The sequence below is a fragment of the Megascapheus bottae genome, chromosome 22, assembly GCF_031878675.1.
Source record: "Megascapheus bottae isolate mThoBot1 chromosome 22, mThoBot2.hap1, whole genome shotgun sequence".
Classification (NCBI taxonomy): Eukaryota; Metazoa; Chordata; class Mammalia; order Rodentia; family Geomyidae; genus Megascapheus; species Megascapheus bottae.
The window spans coordinates 9,532,126-9,551,324 of record NC_143530.1 but is presented as its reverse complement, the minus strand read 5'-3'; the positions used below and the strand labels follow the sequence as shown (position 1 = coordinate 9,551,324).

At 51.0% G+C, this 19,199-nt stretch overlaps 1 protein-coding gene across 1 annotated transcript in view; it reads right to left on the bottom strand.

Moving 5' to 3' along the window:
- Nucleotides 1-19,199, bottom strand: part of Kif6 (kinesin family member 6) — a 240,994-nt gene that overhangs the window by 3,718 nt on the left and 218,077 nt on the right. The window contains exons 16-20 of the mRNA XM_090355739.1: nucleotides 17,265-17,315; nucleotides 5,718-5,808; nucleotides 4,687-4,822; nucleotides 2,868-2,965; nucleotides 1,200-1,289 (exon numbers count right to left, since the gene is read on the bottom strand). Of these exons, the coding sequence (XP_090211865.1) occupies nucleotides 1,200-1,289; nucleotides 2,868-2,965; nucleotides 4,687-4,822; nucleotides 5,718-5,808; nucleotides 17,265-17,315 (466 nt within the window). The remainder of the gene's footprint in view (nucleotides 1-1,199; nucleotides 1,290-2,867; nucleotides 2,966-4,686; nucleotides 4,823-5,717; nucleotides 5,809-17,264; nucleotides 17,316-19,199) is intronic.

The following is a 19,199-nucleotide window of genomic DNA, read 5'->3' as shown; positions in this document are numbered from 1 at the left end:
CTGAAGATGCCTTCTCTTGTCTTCTTCACCTCTTCTCTGCCCCTCCTGTGCCCCAGACATACCCAAACTACCTTCAGGTCCTTCAAGCTTCCTGCCCCCTGCTTAGAGGTGAGGCTGTCTCCCCAGTACCCAGGAACCCCATCATAGATCACCATTCTCCAGTCCCCCCCACCTTATTATTTAGTTATGTTTTCATTGGTCATGGGGCTCTTGAACTTGGCCTGGGCACTATCCCTGAGCTCTCCAGCTCAAGGCTAACGCTCTACCATTTGAGCCACAACACCACTCTGGTTTTCTGGTGGTTAATTGGAGACAAGAGTCTCACGGCCTTTAGTGCCTGGGCTGGCTTTGAACCTCGATCCTCAGATCTCAGCCTCCTGAGTAGCTAGGATTACAGGTGTGAGCCACCAGCATCTGGCCAAAGGCTTTTTTTTTTTTTTTTTGGCTACTTCCGAGGCTTGAACTCAGGGCATGAGCACTGTCCTTGGGCTTTCTCATTGCTAGAGCTTTACAACTTGAGCCATAGCACCACTTCCAGCTTTTTCTATGTATGAGGTGCCAAAGAATTGAACCTGGGTCATTGTGTATGCTAGGCAAGCACTCTACTAGTAGGCCAAACTCCTGGCACTCCAGTTCTCTCTTAATAAGGGAACCACATTTAGCTCTGGTACCTCAGCTAAGGTCTCCCAGCTTCCTTTGCTGCTGTGAGGCCATGGGGTTTGTAAGCAGAAGTCTTGCATGGGGTCCCAGGAATACCCTCATGAAGAGAGGGGAAGCTCCCTTCCCTCCTCCTTCTTTGCCACCTTAGAAGCCTAGGAGCAGTGCACACTCTGGCTGCCAGTGTGCCGGATAGACATCAACCCTCCAGTTGGTGACAGTGTATGACCTCAGAAGGCAACAGGATGGTCCCATGAGGGCTATCCCCTCACGCTGCAGCCCAGGGACAGTCTCTATGGCAGAGCTGCTCAGGCATATTCCCCTGGTCCTGGGGAAGGGGTGCTGAGGGTGGGGGCACAGACTGTTTTGTCCACCCTAAGTCCATAGTTCCAGCCTCCAGGAGGCCAGGCATGGCAACTCTGCTTCTGAGGAGTGGCCATGTCTCCTCAGCTGAAGCTTCTGGAGCCTTCCCAGGGGGCCTGGACAAGGAATGTGGGGGCAGATGCCCCTCAGGGTCTCAGGGGGAGGGGGAGACCCTCGACCTGCTTTCCAGCGGGGCGGTGCTGCTGCTCTGTCCGGGGCTGCGTGGGTTGGAGCATGGTGAGGGCAGGTGTTTGCTGGTGCTCATGTCGCTGTGGCAGAGAGAAAGAAGAGGGAAGGTAGCTTTGTAGCAGAGAAACCCAAAGCTTCTTTTTAGGGGGATCCATGACTGCATGTATCCTAGAATGAGTAGTATGTGGAAGTCCCACAGCCTCCTGCCCTGGCATCTGGACCAGGCAGCCCTGCCTCACTATGGGCCAAACTAATGGAGTCCCCAGGGAAGGCAGGACTAGAGCTGCTGCAGGACCCTGGGAAGCCACCAGGGGGCAGGCGCTGCACGTTGTTTTGGTCTCCAGGCTCTAATGTGGCTGCTGGTGCAGCTCTGGGGAAGGGAAGGAAAAGCAGGGAGGTACCCTCCCCCCACCCCGGGGCTGCAGTCAGCCTGGAAGGACAGCAGCAGGACATGACCCCCCCCCCCCACAACACACACTCCAAGCTGACATTGGAGAGTCTCCCAGGGCCACAGCTCGGTCTCAGCTGTCCTCAGGATGGGGCCCTGTCCTTTCTCTCTGCCCAGCTAGTTCTGTGCCTGCTGGCACAGAATCCATTTCTCCCTCTGATACCCCCTCTGGAGATGGAGCACATGGGCTATCAGAAAGAATCATCTCCATTTTAATAAGGATTAATAAGCAGTGTTAACAATAATGAGGCCCCGTGGGCTGCCAGCGTGTTTACGGTGAGCCGTGGTCAGGTCTGAGCGGCAGGGATTCTCACTACAGAGGGCCAGGTCCTGCAGGCAACCCATGAGCAGGTATCAGCTGGAATCAGCTGGAGACGCACTCCCCTCTCTCTCTCTGTCTCTCTCTCTGTTTCTCTCTCTCTCTGTCTGTCTCTGTCTTTGTCTCTCTGTGTCTCTGTCTCTGTCTCTCTCTCTGTGTCTGTCTGTCTGTCTGTCTGTCTGTCTCCCTCTCCTCCCCCCTACCCTCTCCCTCTCTGCCAGTATTGGGGCTTGAACTCAGGGTGTGAGCACTGTCTCTGAGGTTTTTCACTCAGGCCTGGCCCTCTACCACTTGAGTCACAGCTTCATGTCTGGCGGTTTGTTGGCCATAAGAGACTCATGGATTTTCCTGCCAGGGCTGACTTTGAACTGAGACCCTCAAATCTCAGCCTCTTGAGTAGCAAGGGTCACAGGTCTGAGTCCCAGGCATTTGGTGGCAGCTGGGCTTTTAGAGGGCACTGACCGTTAGTCATAGAACCTTGACGTGGGTGCAGCTCACAGATGAGTCATGGAAATGCCCAAGGGGAAGGTGGCTTGCCCATGGCTACACCGCCACTGTGAAAGCTGTGGCCCTGGCCACTGGGGTAGTGGCCATGGCTGATGTGTCACACTTAGAGGATGCCGATACATTCGTCTAAGTGCTGTCCACAGTTAGCTTGGATCTGACAGAGCCTGGTGAGGGTGGAAGGTGGCAGAGGGAAGTGTGCGTTCATGGCTGGCTTGGGTATTTGGAGGAGATGAGGCTCTGGCATGGAGAAGGTGCCATGGTTTTATGGCTCTGGGCTGCTCTGGGCCTCATGGTACTATGGAAGGCTGCCAGAGGAGGTACCATGATGCATGGCCAATAAGACCTTCCACACAGCAAGAGCGGATGGTAGGGGCAGGGCCTTACCTTTGGTTGGAGGGGAGCTGGGACCCATCCCGCTGGGAACTGGACGACTGGGAAAGTGGCTTCGTGTGACACAGTGAATTCGCAGCTGGGGACGGCACCTGTTGGCCCAAGAACATGTTCCATGGGGAGATAGTCTTGCAGTGCTGGGGACAGACTGGAGGGCCTCACCCAAGCCAGGCAAGGGCTTGACCCCTGACCCCTGAGCTGTGCCCCTAGCCCTCAAGAGAGCATCCTTAAGGGAGGAAAAACAAGCTATCAAAGTGGGTATATATAATATATATAGCAGTCATACTAACAATAATGACATTTACTACTAATAGCAGTGATGGACAAAATGCTGGATGCCCTTGCTACATACAAAAGGGCAACCTAGTAAGGAAGCCCGTGGGGGTGGTTTTAAGGAGGAGTGGAGCGGCGTGGGAAGCTGGTGGTGAATTGGCTGTGTTCACGGCTGCGGGGATGTCTCAGTGAATGCATTCTAATAAAAGGAAAGTGCTACAGGCTCTAGTAGGAAATTTCAGAAAAACACAACAGGTAAGTATTGTCTCTAATTCTGTCATCTGGAGAGGATCCTGGATGTGCAATCTTATCATCCTGCTTCTGCTTCCCAAGGGCTGGGATTGCAGGAATATGTCAACATACCCAGCGGTAGAACACTGGCTACTGGAAACATCTTCTCAGTTTTGATGTCCTTAACAATAAAGGGACCGAGGGCTCTGCCTGTCAAACAAGTGACAATGCCACTCTGTGTGACAAAGTGACAATGTGCACTCTGTCACTTTCTCCTATAACCACTGAGGCGATGGCTCCGTGAAGGACAACCAGCACTGGGTGGTTTCTAACTCTTCCTGGCAGGTTCTTTTAGCCTTCAAAATATTACACAGACATTCGAGGAATTTGTTTCTCATTTTCCACTGGAAACATATTTGTGGATAATTTTTTGCATATCTCTCAGACAATCTAAATATCAAGAACAGATTGGTTAAGCTGATTAAAATATATTCCTATACAGCATCCAGGAATGATATCATAGAAAGGAACACGAACAGAAATAGTCATTCTAAACAATTAAGTTAAAAAAGCCATTTACGGTACTTGAAAATGAATAGAATTCTATTTGTATAAAGTACATTGAAAACCAGGCAGGTGCTGGTGGCTCACACCTGTAATCCTAGCTACTCAGAAGGCTGAGATCTGAGGATCTTGGTTTGACGCCAGGCAGGCAGGAAAGTCTGTGAGAATCTTATCTCTAATTAGCCATCACAAAATCCAGAAGTAGAGCTGTGGCTCAAGTAGTACAATACTAAAGTTAAGGTGCGGGTGGAGGGGGAGCTCAGGAACATCACTCAGGCACTGAGTTTAAACCCTAGTACTAGCACAAAAGGAAAAAAAAAACCCATATAAGGAAAAATGACGGGGGGTGGGTGGTGGGTGATGGGTACCAAGACATGTGAAAGGGTATCAATGTATGTGAATCAATGCACCTTCTATCTGGCAAATATCATGTAACCCTTTAAAACAAAGTTAAAAATAAATACATAAATAAAAAAGAAAAAATGGCAAAAATATAAACCAACATGTAACTATTGGCTGTCTCTAAGTGGAGAGGTAAAAACGACTTTGACTTCCTCCTCTGTGCCTTCTGAATTTTTTAAGGTTTCTAGGATTAATGAACAAATATACGGGACTCTGCAACAGGGAACCAGTCAATGTTCACATGGAGTCATCAGACAGCTTAGCCGACACCATAGTGGCATGTCTTCTCTTCCTACGTCTCCTGCGAGCCCCAACACAGCTGCCCTGAGTCCCCAGCTCCTACCTGCAGATTGGTGGCCTCCTCTGCCCACCAGGCTTCAAATTCCTTCTGTAGCTTGACCTTGGCTCTGTCCATGAGCAGCTGCAAGTGTTCAATCTCCACCTTCAGCGCCTTCAGGCGAGTGAACATTGTTTTGTACCTGTGGTGGGTCCGAGCAGAGGCAATCGTGTTGGCATCTAGCAGAGCTGCCCTGATGCTGGGGCCTGAGGCCTGTCCCACAGGTGCCCACCGAGGCCAGGGGCTGGCGACAGGTTTGGAACCCACTGGACAGTCGTAGCGTGATTTCATAACAACAATAAATTGAAACTCTTTCTTTGAAGTGGAGCTGTGGCTCAAAGTGGTAGAGTGCTAGCCTTGAGCTAGCACAGTGCCCAGGCCCTGCCCAGCCTCATGAGTGGAAAAAAATAATAAAATAAAAAATTAGGGTGATTCATTTTTGCATAGTAGGCCCATAGAGGTTACGGAGTATATGGGGTAGGTCCATGTGAGATCTTCAAGAATGAGAACAGCCTTTTACTAAGGTGTGCTCTCTCTCTCTCTCTCTCTCTCTCTCTCTCTCTCTCTCTCTCTCTCTCTCTCTCTCTCTCTCTCTCTCTCTCTCTCCCTCCCTCCCTCCCTCCCTCCCTCCCTCCCTCCCTCTCCCTCCCTCCCTCCCTCCCTCTCTCTCTCTCTCTCTCTCTCTCTCTCTCTCTCTCTCTCTCTCTCTCTCTCTCTCTCTCTCTCTCTCTGGATGTTGCCAAGACCTGGGGGTAGGTGTTGGGGTGAATCTGCAGGGTGAGGGGGACGGGGGATGAGAAGGTGAGGGGGACCTGGGAGGGGAGATGAGGACCACCTCCTGGGGTGGAATGCTTCACAGTTCCTCTAGGTGGCAGCAGTGGACAAGTTTGGCTACGTCCACGGGCCCCCTGCTCCTGTGGTTTGAGGCCTGCTGCTGCTGGGCCTGTTTTCTTTGGTCCTTTCAGTCCTGGGAGGCTCCAGGTTGTGCTGGGGGCCCAAGGAAGCCTGTATGAGGTTAACAAATAGGAGAAGGGTACCTCTTCTTCTCTTCCTCCAGTTGCGTTCGAAGCTTCTCTTCCTGCAGGTCTGGCCCAGAGGGCTCTGAGAGTCCTGTGCTTTCTGAGAGTCCTAGAATGGGGAAAGGAAGAGCATGACATTTAAGGCAGGATGACAAGAGCACCCTAAGATGAGAGAGGGCCCCAGAAGTTCTTTCTGGAATCTCCTCCACTCCCAGGGCCTGTGCGTGACCATCTCCACCTCTATGAATCCCTTTCATCCTGAGTCCCAGGGAACACACCCAGCACCATGCCCCCACCCCCAAAGACAGGACAGATCAAAAGCTTGAACTTCCAATGAAGGTGCCAGATGGTCTCAGAACAATTTCTCTTCCTTCTTAGTCCCCTCCAAGGCTGGTGTATGTGTGTGTGGGAGGGGGGAGGAGTGGTGGTCAGCCTGATGGACCCAGGCTATGTGAATGTATGACCGGGGCCGAGAACTAGCCTTGGTAACATGGCTGAGCACTTAGTGTGAGCAGTGAGTGCTGTATCCTGAGTACCAACCCTCTAATGCCAGGGCTGAAAGGTGTTACAGGAGAGACAAAGCTGGATGAAAATGTAGCAGTGGTAGCAGAGGGCCTCTGAGGAGAAGACGACAAGGCAGAGGGCCCTGAAGGAAGGGAAGAATGAGTACAGAAATCAGGGACAGAGCATACCAAAGCAAATGCAAAGGACCCGGGACACAAGTTTGCAGGTGATAGTGAGAAAGAAGACCAACCAGGGTGGCTGAAGCAGTTGGTAAGGGAAGGGAGCTGAGGTTGGTGAGGGGGCTGAGGCCAGCCCTTATGCTGGAGGACTCTGGAGGGTGCCAAGGAGAGGAATGGCTCGATCTGTTTCTTTTCAGAACTTTTTGGCTGACTGAGACAGAGCAACTCCATGCTCACCAGCAACAATGCCGGCTGGCGCCTGGATGCTGTGAGTCTCTTGAAAGGCTCTGGGAAGGCCTGTGGCATGTGGCCTTGGACACCAGAATGAGAGCACAGAATGCCCCTGAGACACCAGCTACTCATGTTGTCATCACAACCAGATCTCACTCCCTTCCATCCCTGCAGGGTCAAAAGTCCTGTCTCCCCCTCCCTCCCCTCCCCCCCTAGCCCTGCACCATGGCCAAAAGGTCCTGTCCACTTAGTGTGTGCATCACAACCCCCGCCGGGAGCCAGCTCTTTCCCGAGGCTTCAGGGGCATGGTGCTGGGGCCCGGGGGAGCCAGCAGGAGCGACGGAGCAGGAACAGAGCGAGAGGACCAGCTAAAGGGAATTTGGATGTCATCTCCACTGGGGCCTGGCCAGGGCAGTGCCTCCAGTAGCCTGGCGAGGGCATAGGGAGAGTGAGTAGAGAGGTCACACTGGCTGGGCCATGGGGACCGTGGTTACAAAGGGGCACAAAGGCCATGGGGAGGGTCTGGTGTGGTGCCATAGCCTGTGCAGTGGTTGAATCAGGGACTGCGAGACTTCAGGTGTTTTGCTGGGGCCACCAAGGCATGGGCTCCTCACACGTGCTCCCTCTGCCACCTCCATTGGGAATCACCCAAGGAGCGGGCACAGGCCTGCTGATGCCAGCCCTGCTCAGACTAGAATTTGCTGGTGGGGTGCGTGTCCTTCCACTTCAAGCTCTGCAACTCAGTGCCAGAACTCCATGCAGAGGCCAAGAGCACAGAGTATAGTGACTTGTCCAGTCTCAAAGCCCTGGTGTCCTCCCAGGCCTTGGGGGGGGGGCACTGTGAAGAGGGGCAAAGAGACTTGGAGGTCCACAGCAGGGGAATGCACTCCTTGGGTTGCAGCTGCCTGCACCTGGACCCTGGATACCCCACCAAGTCTACATGAGATCTCCATATCACAGCCATGCTGCCTAAGTTGGGGCTGGTGATTTTTCATTGTTCTACTAGTTCTGAGACTTGGGCTTGATCGCTGTCCTTGAGCTTCTTTTGCTCTAGGCTAGCACTCTACCACTTGAGTCCCAGGACCAGTTCTGGCTTTTTTTTTTTTTGGCCAGTGCTCAGGGCCTGAGTGCTGTCCTTGAGTTTTCTCAAGGCCAGAACCTTCCCACTTGAGCCACAGCACCACTTCTGGCTTTTTCTATGTATATGGTACCGAGGAATCGAACCAGGGTCTTCATGCATGCCAGGCAAGCACTCTACCACTAGGTCAAACTCACACCCCCATGGGGCTGCTGGTCTTTGCAGTTCTGATCTTGAAGGAGCCACGGGGAGGCCACTTGGGCCGGGCTGTGCACTGTGTCTGCCACTAGAGGGCAGTGCCTTTGCCTGCTCATGCTTTTTAGGCCTGTAGCTGGTGCTGAGAAGCAAGGCCCAGGTTTCCCTTGACTGGCCCAGGTTCACAAGCCATGGCAGCTTCCTGGTGCCCACTGGAGCCGAAGAACAGCCTGTCCTGTCTCCTTTCAGTGCCAGAGGGCTCAGGGAGGCGATAAGGAAGCTTTCAACTGCATCTCAAAGCTGAAGGGGCCCAGGAGATTTCTGCAGAGCAAAGGCCTCACGGGAACATCGTGGCTCAGCCAGCGCCTGGAGTGGGAGGGGACAGTGAGGCTCATGGCTCTGTTATGGCTGACAGCAGCTGTCCAGCTGGTGACCTATTTGCTCACTACCCATTCTGGGGCTCCTTGGGCAGATCTGTCACAGGGCCCTGGGTCCCTGTGCAGGTGGACAGGGTCCACAGCTCAATCGCCACAATGGTCAGCTCTGAGGGGCTGCAGGCTCATGTGCATTGGGTGACACCTTAGCTGCCCATGGCACACAGGGAGGAAGGGCTGAGGATTAAGTCTTCCAACCTGGGCTGGACCGGCAGCTGCAGGGCTCACTGTCCGCCATGGCCACGGCTCTGTGCTCTCTGCCTCTGCTTCCCTCAGAATGCCCGGGAGCCCTGCTCCTCACAGACAGAAATGGCCAGGTAGGGCTGCAAGCCTGCTGGGTCCAGCTGGCCCCTTCCCTGCCTCTTCCTGCATGACTGATGTTCCCCTATACCATCCTGGGCCTGCTGGTTCACGCTCACAGCCCTGGGTGGTGTCACACCTCTTTAGTATTTCTCCCCCCTCACTGTGTCACCTGTGGAGGATGCAGACCAGAGGTTAGACATGAGGGGGACCGGCAAGCACACTCATCACACAGGAAAGGCATCTTCCGTCTCACTTGATAAGTTGGGGGCACAGAAATAAAGGGACAGCATGGTACTCACTGAACACTGTGTGGAAAATGAACTCTACAGACTTGTGATGTAAGTCTTACCTGACTTCTGTAACCCCTTTTCTATCATCTTTATAAAAATAAAAAATCGGTTTAAATGGGAGTGCTGACTCTCTACCCCATATCTGTCCATAGCCCCTTCTCTTGCTCCTCTCTCCCTCCCACATCCATCCACAGTCCTTTCTTCCAGAAGCCAGGGCCGCCTGCCTGCTCCCAGCCCGTCACCCTTCAGTTGTCCTTCCCAATGGCCTTCCTGTCTTTGGCTCAGGGTTCTGCTCAGAGCCAGGGATCATTTGTAATCCTCCCTCTTGAATTTCAGCTTACTGACGCATCTTGGCCATATGCCTCCATCCCAGTGGCTTTCTAGAAAGTCCTAATAGGAAACCCTGGCACCCTGAAAGCCAGTTCCAGTCCTTTCCTCTGGAAGGGGAGGGGTGTTTGGGAACTGAATTGCAGGCTATCCCCACTTCTGGACAATGTATCCACCAAGAGCCAGTGGGTGGATCAGCTGCTCGCTTGGTGATCGTCTGTCACCGGCGGGACTCCCGAGTGGGCCCTGAGACAGATCCCATGGTGAATCAAAGAGCTTACTGTAAGACCTGAGGCTTTGAAAGGACAACAGGAAAGCATAGGCAGGGCCGTGGGTTTCTAAGTAGGCCTCTAATAGCTCAGGAAATCAGAGCAAGGATTGCCAAATGGGATTACACCAAATTAAAGAAGCTTCTGTACCTCAAAAGGAACGATTACAAGCACAAAGAGACAGCCACAGAATAGAAGAGCTATTCATCAGATGAGGGATTAATATCTAGAATACATAGGAGTTCAAAAAAAAATTAAACACCCAAAGAACAAGTAATCCAATTAACAAAGGAAACGAACAGTTCCGAAAGCTGTACGAAAGACTGATACATGTATGAAGAAATGTTCAACATCCTTAACCCTAAAGGGATTGCAAATCAAAAGGATACTGAGATTCCATCACACCTCAGTGAAAATGGCAACTCTCAAGTAAACAAAGAACAAACGCTGGTGAATATGTGCTGGATACCTGTTTAGAAGCTCCTCAAAAACTGAAAATAGACCGAGCAGATGACCCTGCTGAACCATTCCCGGGTACGAATCTGGAGGAATCTAAGTCAGTTCACTCTTATAGTAGCCAAAGTGTAGAGTAAGCCTGGGTGCCAAGAAACTATGGCTAAATATTCATAATAGAATGTATTAAAGAAGAACAAGTCCATGCCATTTGTTGAAAAATGGATGGTCTGAAAATCTCCAAATTAGGTAAAGTAAGCCATACTCAGAAAGACAAATATTATGCTTTTACTCATATGTAGAACCTAGATGTAAAAGAAAAAAGACATGAAATATGGGAAACCAGTAGGGGGGGTGAAGGGGAGGGTGATGGAAGTGAATATAATCCAGGTATATTATATGCATGCAATCCCCTCCCCCAGAATAATAGAAACCCATTAAAAATGTTTTAGCTGGGCCCTGGTGTCTCACACCTGTAATCCTAGCTATTCAGATGCCTGGGGTCTGGGGTTCATGGTTCAAAGCCAGACCAGGAAGACAAATCCAAGAGATTCTTCCCTCTAATCAATCAGTAAAAAGCTAAAATTGTTGTTGGTCGTGTTTGTTTTTGCTTTGGGGTGTTTTTTAGGGGGGGAAGGGAAGGTATTGCATGGGAGGTCAGAAAGGCGAACAAATGCAATCATGCTATTCTGTACACTCTCTATGGAAAATGAATTGTGCAACTTGTGGGCAGGGATGAGGAAGGCGGAAACTGGGGCAAAGCACAGGAAGGGACGACCTTGTCTCCCCCCAAAAAGAAATGTCCTCATTACCTGACTAATGAAATGGCAGCCCCTCTGTACAACACCTTAGCAATAACAATAACATATTTAAAAAACCAAGAGGAAGGGGAGGGAGTAATAAAGAATACCAGAGGGGGCTGGGAATGTGGCCTAGTGGTAGAGTGCTCGCCTAGAATGTATAGAGCCTTGAGTTCGATTCCTCAGTACCACAACACAGAAAAAGCTGCAAGGGGTGCTGTGGCTCAAGTGGTCAAGGGTTAGCCTTGAGAAAGCTCAAGGACAGTGCTCAGGCCCTGAGTTCAAGTCCTAGGATTGGCAAAAAGAAAAGAAAAAAAGAGTATCATGGGGGATACATTTGATCCGAGTATATTATGTACATGTATGAAAACAGCCCAACAAATATCCTTTGTGCAGTTACTAATACTAATAAAACATTAATGAAAATGAACAGCTGTTGTGCTGGTCAGTATTAATAAGCAATTGGGATAGAGTTGTTCCATTTCTATGGGGGGGAGCCCCTCCCTCTCATGAGGAAATCTTCCTGAGCTGGGGGGGGGGGGGCACCTGAAGGTGAAGGCAGCTCCCCCTGCAGCCCACCTGGAGTGACAGGCGTTCTGTTTTCACCTTTAGGTAAGAATGGTCCTAACACAAAGCGAGGGGTGTGTGTGTGTGTGTGTGTGTGTGTGTGTGTGTGTGTGTGTGTGTGTGTGTGCAGCACTGCTTTGGGCTGTGGGTTCCACTCCATATTTCTATCTCTGTTTCTCTGAGACAGCCATTTCCTTTGGGACCTAGCCCTTCAGGGAGTGCTGGGGTCATTTTAAACCACCGCAGACCCTGAACGTCTGGAGTGGGAGATGTAGGACACCCCTCACCCCTGCTATGTCTTCTAGTTTTCCAGTGATACCATTCCCTCATCTTGCTCTAAGATTACAGAATTGGTGCTCTCCACACTCGACTGTCCTGCCTCCCCAAAGACGGGCGTGGGCTGCCTTCTCTGTACGATTAATATCGCTTAACCACCACAGAGAGAAGGTGGCACAGGTGGCTCTTTCCGCGCACACACCCATCGAGCACTACAACTCGATGCCCACGTGCTAAGCCTCTTTCTACTTCTAAGTCATCTTTCACGAAGAAAATGCAACGAAGCTCCTGTTTCTCCCAAGAACAGCACTGGAAGGGTTGGAAGTTCCCAAAATGGCTCTGTGTCATCCACATCCCTCAGCAGTGTCCATTGTACTACTGAGACTTCGTCACATCGCCTGTTCTCCATGATGGCTATGTTGGAGGTAAGAATGGACTTGACAGTTCTGAAGCTGAAACCCTGGAAACATCCCCAGTCATGTCCTTCACGGTCCCCCCTCCACCCCCGCCCCGCTCTCTCTCAGTTATGGGGCTTGAACTCAGGACCTGGGCATTGTCCTGGAGCTTTAGGAGCACTAGACTAATGCTCCACCACTTTGTGCCACAGCGCCACTCCCAGTTTTCTGGTGGTTCATGGCCATAAGTCTCACAGACCTTCCTGCCTGGGCTGGCTTCGAACCGTGATCCTCAGATCTCATCTTCCTGAGTAGCTAGGATTATGGGCAGGAGCCAGAGGCAATCCCTCTTTTGTCTTCATCTCTGCTCCCAATTCTGCCAGTAAAGCTCAGGAGATCTCTTATCTGATTTTACATCAAGTGGGGCAACTGGGGTGTCTGTGTAGAACCATCGGGAGCCACAAGCAGTCACTGCAGCAGCCGGGCGGGGACTAAAGGAGCAGCTTAGGGAGAGGAGCCCGCCCTCTGGGACAGGCCCTGTGGGATACCGACAGGGTCATTCCCAATCTCAGGGACTGGTGGGGGGGGGGTACAGCATAGCGGGTGGGCAGCAATCTAAGGCCCCCATGAGGTCTTGGGGACTATTTTATTTGGGGAGATCTTTGCTCCTGGGACTGGTGAGGCAGAGGGAGGAGGACCTGAGTTCTGTGTGGAGTCTGCCCATCACCCCTCAAATATCTTCTTCTTACATGCGAATCAACACACGCACACACACACACACACACTCATGTGGACACTCACATACACTTTCTCATGCCCACTAACCTGCAGATTCCCCTTTCAAACTCTAAGCTTCTGAATCTAGCCTTTTCCTCCTGGCTCTGCCCAAGCCCAGGGCCTGTCCCTCCCGCCTGACAGGGGTCTCACACCAATGGCAGTGTGATGTGTCTTTTAAATGTTCATTGAAGGTTCTTGTTAGAGTTTTGATTGTGAAAGGAAAGAGATCCAGCCCTTGATTAAATATACCAGAGAGAGACAGAGATGGGGAGGGGGAGGGGAAGGGAGAGATGTGAGGGAGAGGAGGGAGAGAGGCCGTGGCCTGCATTCCTGGGGCTAGACTCTCCAGTCTCATTCCTGCTCCGTGTGACCATCGAAGAGCTAAGTACCTGGACTGTATAATCTCGGCTGCTCCCATAAACACTTTTGGTGAGTTATGCCGTCATGTCAGGCCTCCTGCTTTTATAGAAGGTCGATACAGGAGTCATCTGGTTGAGCAACATTTTGGTATCTTTTGTAAAACTGCAGCTGAGGAAATCATTCATTCTGTCACTCAGTGTCCTTTATATGAGGATCCACACCATAAATTCTGACTTGTGTTTAGTTCCAGGAAGAAATTCTATTTCTGCAGATAAATTAGTTAGCATGCTTCCTGCTGTAACTCCGGGTTGCCCCTCTTTTCCTCTGCGGCTAGACAAATTTATTGCCTGTGTGTAATTTCCTCAGCTGTGGGGTCCAAAAGCACTTATTCCTTCTACTTGGCTTAGATGGGCTCATTTTATTTTATCTTCAAATGTCTCATTGTACTTGTGCAAGACAGCGAGTCTAGAGGTCACCTGGAGAAGGATTGCCCCTTGATTTGGCGTATTTACTGTTAGCGCTGGCTGCTGGGGATAGAGGGCGAATTTGACTACATACGGCTTTCCAGGAGCTCCCATTTTAGTGTGGAGAACCGCTGGACATGAATAATTACAAAACAAGGCTGGTATGCTCAGAGGTGGGCTGGGAGGAAAAGAGGAGAGAGAAGAGGCCAGGAAAGCTTTCCCAGAGCAGGTAAGGCTGAGTTGGTTTTGTGGTTAGCACAGGAAGAAGATGGGAGATGGATGCATATATGTTTCAATAGATACCTTTCTCATCCAGGCATCTCATCCTGGTGAGAAGAGAAACTCTGGGAGTAGGCACTGGATCTGTGCCCTGTGTGGACTCCACGATGCAGGAGAAAGGGCTCAGGGTAGGATGGTGGCTGGGCAGAGTGTGGTCTGGCTTTGTATCCCTAGCTGAGCAAAGATTTAAACTGTCTGAGCCCTAGCTACAATGCAGAGACAATGTGTCTGCCTTATGAGGTATTTGCGGCATTAAACCACCACCACCACCATCACCACCACCACCATCATAACAACAACAAAATCCAGAACTTAGAGTCATGCCTGAACTATTGTAAAAATTCTCCAAGGACGTTGGCGGACAGCCTGTTTGCCTTTTCTACACTCCTGCACTGTTCAGGACTGCTAGGCCAGGAACACACATCCACTGCATTCGCAATGCCGCTTTGTTATTTCCCGGGCAGCGGGCAGACCCAGTCCTTCACGGAGTCCACCAGTAACTTCTGTTTTATTGATGATGTTCTTTTTTATTTTGTCAGTTGAGGGGCTTGAACTCAAGGCCTGGACACTGTCTCTGAGCTTTTTTTTTAGCTCAAGGCTAGAGCTCTACCACGTTGGGCCACAGTTCTATTGGTTTTTGAGTGGTCAGTTGGAGATAAGGGAACCTCACAGGGACTTTTCTGCCTGGGCTGGCATCAAACCCTGATCCTAAGAGCTCAGCCTCCCGAGTAGGTAGGCTTCCAGGCATGGGTGGTTGGTGCCTGGATTTTCTCTTAAAGGTCACTCTCTGGACGTGACTTCTATGTCCAGGGGTGCAGGTAGGGCCAGGGCTTCCCCTACCTCATTTCTGTCTCCCTGTCCGCTGGTTTTTCGGGAGGACTGAGGCTTGGAGGATGTCATGCTCCCTGATACACTGTGGGCAGTAGTAAACAAAGTCATAATCTGGATTTTTCAGTCTGGAAATGGGGGTTGGTTTAGAAAACCTCCAGGGAAGGCATGTGCACACATACACACACACACACACACACACACACACACACACACACACACACACACACACACACACACACGCACTCCACCCTCCAGACGACTGGCCTGGTCTTCATGCCTGGGCGGGGGTGGGAGACAAGTGTTTATAACTTGTCTATGAAAACAACAAGAACAAGGAAGATTTATATTTGCTAATTTCCTTGGTGTAAATCCTCCCACCGCGGCCCATTGAAAACCACTGGGGTGATGTGGCTACATGCAGACGTGGGCAGAGAAGTGCACAAGTTCCCTCTCACATGATCTTTGCACTGTGTAGCTATGGAAAACACATACAATTACACAGGTAAGAGTAAAATAGAGTAAACTAGCTTGCAAGAGGCAGATTTTAAGTATTTTTTTTACTGTGTTTTAAAAATATAATTTAATTGTAAGCTTACATAATTTGATTTTCAGCATCAACTGTGTTTAATAACAACTCCCCGGATTCCTGAACCATTACCAGTTGGCTCTCACACTATGGAATGGGGCGCCTCCAGCATACCCCCTGGGTATATCTTCCCATCATCAGCTCCTGATCTCTTCCAAATGGTGCCTCTCACATCACAGCTGAAGCTGCGCTCTGCAGAGGCATGTGCTAAAGCCAACTGTATGGGCACACGTCTCCCGCTAAGACTCGTCATCCACGAAGACTCGTCATCCTCCCCAGTGCCCTCTTGCACACGCCACAGAAGCTTAGAAACATGAGGGTAAAAGGGGCAATCAGAAAGGAAAGGAAGGGACTTAATTTAAAAAAAAAAGGAATATTGTGAAGTAGAGGCATGGCTCAAGTGGCAGAACACTAGCTTTGGGTGAACAAAGTGAAGGGACAGTGCCCAGGCCCTGAGTTCAAGCCCCAGTACAGGGACAAAATAGGTGTGGACAAGGGATAGTGAAGAGAAGAAACAAAGTGGGGGAGGACCACAAGACGAAGATGAAGAAATTAAAAGGGGCATTGCAATTCCCGACACTGCTATCTTTCCCCATTTGACACCGCATGCGTGAGCCTCAGGTGCTGTGCGGATGGTTACTCTTGCTCGAGTTCCCTGTCTTAGCCCTCAGCTCAAACCTGAGCCAGCAGGGTGAGGGTGGAGGTGGGAAATGGCTCTGTAAACCACCAGCAGCGCTGCGAGGACCTCTCATGAGAAGAGACTCCATCTGCAATGCAATCCCTGGGACTCCTGGGTCCCAGACCATCGCCTCAGGAGTCTGGACGACAACCTGCCAGCCAATCTCAACATGGCAGCTGGAGGGCATTAACACATCCTCTCTAATTGGGATAGAACGCCTTTAAAAACACAGATATTTTCCAATGCCCTTAGTGCTCAGTGTCTGAAGTCTGATTGCTCTAGCACAAGCTGAGCCCTGCAGGCCCTGACACCTGCTGAGGAAGGCCCCGGGGAGACATGGAAACTGAGGCCCCAGCCTGCAAAGGACAGCACGCCCGAGATTCCTAAGGGCCTCGGAGGCTGAGAAGCCTGGAGCTGGCTTTCCAGGCCTGGGGTGAATCCTGCCCAGAACTCCAGCGGCACTTTTACACTATTGTGTCTAACCAGTCAGCACAGTGAAGACTACAGGTCTGGTAGCAGCTCTCAGGGCGACTCCACACCCAGTGACCTGCCAGGGTGCTGGGGTCCAGAAGGCCAACTTGTTCATCTTCCCAACAAAGGCCATGCTGCCCTCCTGGGACCGGCTCCACAGGTGAGTCTCCCCTTGCCTGGCAAAGGAGGGCAGGCATGGGGGACCTCTCAGCTCCACAGCCAGCAGGAGGAAGCCTGGACACCTAGGGGCAGGGGTCCCTAACCGCAGGCCATGGCGGGGCCCAGCCATCCTCAGGCTGGCTAGGTGAGAGGAAGGGAAGTGAGGTTCCTCAGAAATCAGCCCCAGCCACATTGACCTCCCAGGTGTCCCCTCAGGACTGAGGGAGGACGGGGATCAAGTCCTGCTCAGCACGCACGGGCAAGTCACCGAACGTGACTCACCTCTCAAAGTCACAGATGAAGGTAACGGGACACAGCGCATACGAGGCCACGTGTGGAGACAGGTGGCTGCTCTATCACGAGCTGACACACTGGTTGGTGAGCAGAGGCTCTAGACTGAGGAAGGCAGACTCTGAGTAGCTGAGACATGGATTGAGGTTAGGAGTCGGATGGGACAGGCCAAGAGGACAGGGGACAGCTGGAGGGCCAGGGGGCTAGGTGATGTTCAGGTGGGGAAACGAGTCCCCAGAGAAGGAGCACCCTAAAATCTGCACCGACCCTGGCCCTGGCCCCAGGCCATCCCTTGCCACGTGGGGCATTCATGGGTCATCTTTGGACCAGGTCTACTCACATCACCGTCGCTCCGCTTTGTACTCACCCAGAGCTACTTGCTGCTTATGCCTCTGGGTGATTTCTTCCTTCAGACGGCCTGTGAAAGACAGAGGAAGCATGCCAGTGAGTTTCCAATGGACTGCGGGGTGGGGGGGGGGTAGGGGAGAGGGGAAGAGCTTGCTTTAGAAGCAGTGGCAAACTAAAAACCAAACCATGAAGAGGCAGAGTGTAAGGGGACAAGAGCAGGCTCAGCCTTCAGGACCAACACCATGCCATGCCCTGGGTTGTGGTGGCAGGAGAGGCTACAGAGGGTGGGTGTCCATGCATCACTGCAAATATGTCATCTCCCTTCCCCTTCTTGTGGTTCAGTTATCTATCACTCACAATCTTTGCTAGAGTCCTACTCTCTTAACGATGTTCTATTATGAACGGAAGGAAAGGGAACATTCAGTCTTTTATTTTTATTTATTTATTTATTTTGTGGGTCATGGGGCTTGAACTTGGCCTGGATGCTGTCCCTGAGCTCTTCAGTTCAAGGCTACTGCCCTACCCTTGAGCCAAGCCTCACTCCCTGTTTTCTAGAGGTTAACTGGAGATAAGAGTCTCAGGTCCTTTTGTGCCCGGGTGGGCTTTGAACCTTGATCCTCAGATCTCAGCCTCCCGAGTAGCTAGGATTACAGGCGTGAACCACTGGCACCTGGTGTACTTTGGTCTTTTAATACCCTATAGGTATTAAATACCTGTAGGCATTTTAATACTCCTTTAAAGCCACACCTTTCTTTAAACTTATACAAAACTGTGTGAAGATAGTGGGTTTGGCTGATTAACTTGATTGTTTGGTACGAAGCTTGAAGAATTTTAGGTTGTATTCATCAGGCTATTGAATGTAGAGCCGGGGGAGGAGATAGTTTCAAAGTCCTCTGTGGTGGTAGCATCCCAGCTGCCATTTGTTCTGGTAGCTTCTTTCATAAGAAACAGCAGAAGAGGAAGTAGCAGAAGAGGAAGAAATAGGAGAAGAAAACACTGTCAGAAAATGGTGACTAGATGGTGACAAGTTGAAGTCATGTCCTGTGAGAAATAATCTCAGGTGACCTAAGGTATGGATACAGAGAAGAAAGGACAGGACTTGGAGGAAGGAAGAGTCCAGAATTGTCTGTTTTTGAATATCTGAGGGTTGTCATATGAATGGGAAAAGATCTCTCTCTCTCTCTCTCTCTCTCTCTCTCTCTCTCTCTCTCTCTCTCTCTCTCTCTTCCTTCCCTTCCTCCCTTTTTTTTTTTGCCAGTCCTGGGCTTGAGCTCAGGGCCTGAGCACTGTCCTTGGACTTTCTCAAGGCTAGAGGTCTACCACTTGAGCCTCAGCACCACTTCTGGCTTTTTTGTATGTATGTGGTACTGAGGAACTGAACCCAGGTCTTCGTGCATGCTAGGCAAGCACTTTAACCACTAGGCCAAACTCCCAGCCCCCTCCTTTTTTTGCCAGTCCAGGGGCTTGAACTCAAGGCCTGGACACTGTCCCTGAGCTTCTCTGCTCCAGGCTAACACTCTACCACTTGAGCCACAACACCACTTCTAGCTTTTTCTATTTATGTGGTGCTGAGGGTTCGAATCCAGGGCTTCATGCATGCTAGGCAAGCACTAAGCCACATTCCTGGCCCAGATTTCTTTTGTCTTACACCTGTAGGCAGAAAGCAAGTCAAAAGAAGACACTCTTGGGGGTTCAACTGAGGAAGACCAAACCAAAACAAAAAGAAAACAGCTCCTGACAGTACTGATTCCAGGTGGTTAGGCTGTCTCAAGATGGGCTAGACATCTCAGCATGGAAGGGAACTCTTCCCTGAGTGCTGGGTGACCATCTGTTGGGCTGTGAAAGGGGGGAATTCTTGCTCCAGATAAGATTTTGAGTTGCAGTGGCCTCCGGGCTGTCTTCATCTCGAAATCCCATGATTCTGTGCTTGAAGGAGCGGCCAAACGTCAGCCCT